Genomic DNA, 4,475 nt, shown 5'->3' with positions numbered 1-4,475 from the left:
AACCCCAAACCCTAAACCCTAAACCCTAAACCCTAAACCCTAAACCCTAAACCCTAAACCCTAAACCCTTCGACGGACCTCCTCCTCTTCGTCCCAAAGGAGAAAAGTGCCCCACTGGAAAAGCTGGCCAGCAGCCGTAAGCGCCAAAGTGGAGTTGGGGCCGCAGCGGAGGCTGAGGGTTTGGTGGGGCAGCGGGACCCGCTGGGGTGTACGTACACCCCGACAGCCAGCCCCCAAACCCAACTGACCCTCCAAAGAACTCCCAAAAGATAAAAGTGATCCATCGGAAAGCAGCAAGTAAGTGAGGCCGAGCCCGCAGTGTACAGACACCGCAGCCGGCGCCTCCAGCAGCTCCCGCAGCGAGATCCACAGCGGCTGCGCACGCGAGTTTGGAGGCGCTGGAGAGGAATTTTTTTGGAGTTTTGGAGGAAATTAAAAGGGAATTGGAGGGATAATTAAAGGGATTTAAGGGAGGTTTGCAGGGAGAGAAAAAGGGGAGGAAAAAGACAAAAAATTGCTCGAAAAATGAGAAAAAGGAGCCGAAAAGAAGGCAGAAAGGAGCTGAAAAGGCAGTTGAAAGAAGACAAAAAGCTGTTGAAAAGAAGACAAAGAGGAGCTAAAAAGGGAGCTAAAAAGAAGACAAAAAGCAGTTGGAAAGAAGACAAAAAGGAGCTAAAAAGAAGGAAAAAATGAGCTGAAAAGAAGACAAAAAGGAGTTAAAATGAAGTCAAAAAGAGTTAAAAAGAAGAAAAAAGAAAAACTCACCAACGGCAAGTCACTGACAACTCCCTTAATATAAATGTGAGAGCCCCGGCCCCACATGTATAATCTCCCGCTGCAGTCCAGCGCCCCGTTGTGGTAGCCCCCCACGCTGCAGCACAGCCACGCAGCTAGCTAGCTAGCTAGCCATTAGCTAGCTGGCCACCATCCACACAGCTAGCTAGCTACCTAGCTAGCCATCTGCTAGCTAGCCACCATCTAGCTACCTAGCTGGCTAGCTTGTTCTACTGCCTAGCTAGCTAGCGAACTAGTTGCACTGGCTAGCTAGCGAGCTAGCTAGCGAGCTAGCGAGCTAGTTGTACTGGCTAGCTAATGAGCTAGCAAGCTGGCTAGTTATACTAGCCAGCTAGCGAGCTAGCTGGCACAGAGGCTGGCTAGCAGTGGGCCTGGGAGCTAGCTAGCTTCCAGGCAGCAGACCCCAGCTAGCTATTGACTATCTAACTAGCTAGGCGCCTAGCTAGCTAGCTGTCCAGCTAACTAGCTCTACTAGTTAGCTGGCTAGCTAGCTAGTTCTACCAGCTAGCTAGGTAGCTAGCTAGCTAGCTAGGCGCCTCGAAGTCGGCAGTTGCCGCTGTTTCCGCAGCAGCCGGGGAGCAGACCGGAGCCCAGTGTTTAGCGCCTAGGGTTTAGGGTTTAGGGTTTAGGGTTTAGGGTTTACCCAATTGTTGTAATTCGAGCCCCTTCTTTGGGTTCTCTCGGATGTTGAAAACGCAAACGAGTTGGCTCGCAAACAAAAGGCTGGCGAGGGGCGCAGCCGCACTGGCCGCTGCAGCAAATAAAAAATTAAAAAGATATTTAAATTAAATTAAAAATAAAAATATAAAAAGATATTTAAATTAAATTAAAAATAAAAATAAATAATATATATTGTTTGAATTGGAATACAAAGAAGAATAAATAAAGATATTGTTTGAATTAAATAAAAAAGAATTAATAAAGGAAAAAAGGAAGAGGTTATTCAAATAAAATTAAAAAAGAAAAATAAATGAGAGGGATTATTCAAGTAAAATAAAAAAGAAATGAAAGAAGTGGGACCATTTGGATAAAATGAAAAAGAAATGAAAGCATAAAAGAAAAAGAAGAAATTATTCAAATAAAAAAAAAGAAAAAGAGATAAACGGAGATAATTCAAAAATAAAAAAGAAAGGGAGAAATGGAGGCAATTGAAAGGAAAAAAAGAAAAGAGAAAAAACAAAATGAAACAAATAAAGCAAAAAAGAAGAAAAAGAAAAAGAAAGGAGACAATTAACAGAAAAGGAAAAAAAGAAAGAAAAAGAAAGAAGACAATTCGAGGAAAAAGAAGAAAAGAAAAAGAGACAAAAGCAGACAACTGGAAGAAAAAGAAAAAAGAAAAAGAAATAATAAAAATAAAAATAAATAAAAATAAAAATAAAAATGGCAAAAATGGTATTAATGGCATTTTCGCCCATTGAGGGGCCCCTTTGGCCCCACAAGTGGAATAAAAGAAGAAATTCAAATTGAACAAATTAAGAGTCATTTAAAAGATAAAAGAGGATTTAAATGAATTAAAAGCCAATTAAAAGATAAAACTGGATTTAAATGAATTAAAATCCAATTAAAAGATAAAACTCCAGCTTAAAATCCATTAAAACTCCTTTTTATTCCACAAACTCACTACTTGTTGGCCCCCCAAGAATAAACAAAACCCTCTTCTGTCAACAACACCGAATGGTCCACCCCACACTCCAAGGCCTTGACTTTGAGGGGCTGCGGGAGGCCCCTGAGGGGCCCCCTAGGCAGGGGGGCCCCCCCGGGGGCCCCCCAGGGGCCCCCGGGGGCCCCCCCGCCCCAGGGGGCCCCCCGGGGGGGCCCCCGGGGCCCCGGGGGGGCCCCCAACTGCATGCGGTCATTCAAACCATAGCTGTAAACTAAACCCTTGCTGCTGACTAATATTGTGTGGAAAGCCCCAACAGCAATTTGAGTTAAAGTGCTTTCTTGGTTGCAGAGCATCAAGTGCCGCAAACCCTCCGCCCACTCTGAGACGCCAAACCACAAATTAGGGTTTAGGGTTTCGGGAGTGGCTGGGAAGGCGCATGTTCGCAGTCACGGAGGGGCAGCTACGGCACGCCGGCAGATTCATTGTCAATTTATTTATTTATTCATTTATTTATTTATTTTATTTATTTTATTTGTTTATTTATTTTATTTATTTTTTAATTAATTCTTTTGTTCTGGAAACCCTCACCTAGCGGATAAACCTCCTTGCCCTCCACACTGGCAGTCACATGCACCAGCTGAAGACCCTCGCCGAATGAGCCCAAACGCTCTTTGAGCTGAAGCAAACCCTAAACCCTAAACCCTAAACCCTAAACCCTAAACCCTAAACCCTAAAGCAGAAGGAATAAGCCCTAGGCACCCAAGCAGTCCTAACACGTCAAAGAGTAGGCTGTCCATACACCCGATAGCAGCAATCTCTAGGGCTTAGGGTTTAGGGTTTAGGGGTTCCTGAACCTTAGGGCCTGTCCAGGGTTTAGGGTTTAGGGTTTAGGGTTTAGGGTTTGGACTCAAGCCATAAAATAGCAGCAGCAACGCGGCTCCGCTGAGCTGCAAGAGTGCGTCAATTAACAAGCAGTCGATTCGGTAAACTAAATAGTTTGAGAATCAATAATTTGAATCAATTTATGAATTAAATAAATCATTTAATTAATTAATTAATTAATTAATTAATTAATTAATTTATCTTTTATTTTTCAAAGAAAAGCTGCACGCACTTCCATCAGCTCCATCGCGACGGCGCACTCCCGATAAGTCTTCTTGTCCGCCAGCACCTGCAGCAGCAGCAGCAGCAGCAGCAGCAGCAGCAGCAGCAAAAGTAGTAGAAGCAGCAGCAACAAAAGCAGCAGCAGTAGGCGGCAGCAGAAACAGGAGGCGTAGCAGCAGCAGCAGCAGTAGTGACAGTGGCAGCAGCAGCAGCAGCAGCAGCAGCAGCAGCAGCAGCAACAGCAGTGGCAGCGGGCACTTGGCGGGGCCGAAGCATCCAGCTGCCAGTTCAGTCTTTCGCCCATCCCCTAAACCCTAAACCCTAAACCCTAAACCCTAAACCCTAAACCCTAATTACTTTTTCTTTGGAAAGAATGCACTTGAGTTTTTCTTCTTGCAGAATTCTCCGGACTCTGTTTCCTCTCCACCAAGATTGAATTAAAACAACAGCAGCATGAGTGGCCGCCATTTGCAGCCGCAGCACCTTGGGCAGCAAAAACCTGCAGCAAACAAACCCTAAACCCTAAACCCTAAACCCTAAACCCTAAACCCTAAACCCTAAACCCTGAGCTCCAAACGCTAAGCAGCAGACAGACATGCATGCAGCGATAAGCACCCAACTCTCTGCCTTCCTCCTCCATAAACGTATATTGGATTTATAGACACAAAACTTTATTAAAGTATTTCATATATGTATATGCATAAGTATGCAAGTAAAAACAATACATATATATATATATATATATATACATAGAGAGAGAAGAGAAAAATGCATATATAGATATGCTTTCATCCACATATGAACTGTTATGTATATAGATATATATATACCATATTATATACATGTTATATTATATATATATATATTACATACATTTATATATACATACCATATATATGTGCAATATTATAATTGTATTGTAGACATATAATATATATATATATATATATATATATATATATATATATATACT

General features: G+C 42.8%; 1 protein-coding gene across 1 annotated transcript; it reads right to left on the bottom strand.

The window, feature by feature from the left end:
* Nucleotides 1-60: 60 nt before the first annotated feature.
* ENH_00021870 (Myosin B , related) lies at nucleotides 61-3,527 on the bottom strand (the record flags this gene model as incomplete). The annotated part of the gene is made up of 6 exons (XM_013584589.1): nucleotides 61-375; nucleotides 766-871; nucleotides 1,439-1,546; nucleotides 2,417-2,777; nucleotides 2,987-3,074; nucleotides 3,513-3,527. 6 exons carry the CDS (start codon nucleotides 3,525-3,527, stop codon nucleotides 61-63), a joined length of 993 nt encoding a protein of 330 aa, XP_013440043.1.
* Nucleotides 3,528-4,475: the final 948 nt, after the last annotated feature.

The sequence above is a fragment of the Eimeria necatrix genome, genomic scaffold (genome assembly GCF_000499385.1).
Source record: "Eimeria necatrix Houghton genomic scaffold, Enh_scaff1766, whole genome shotgun sequence".
In the NCBI taxonomy this organism is placed as follows: domain Eukaryota; phylum Apicomplexa; class Conoidasida; order Eucoccidiorida; family Eimeriidae; genus Eimeria; species Eimeria necatrix.
The sequence above is the reverse complement of the archived record's forward strand: the minus strand, read 5'-3'. Positions and strand labels throughout refer to the sequence as shown.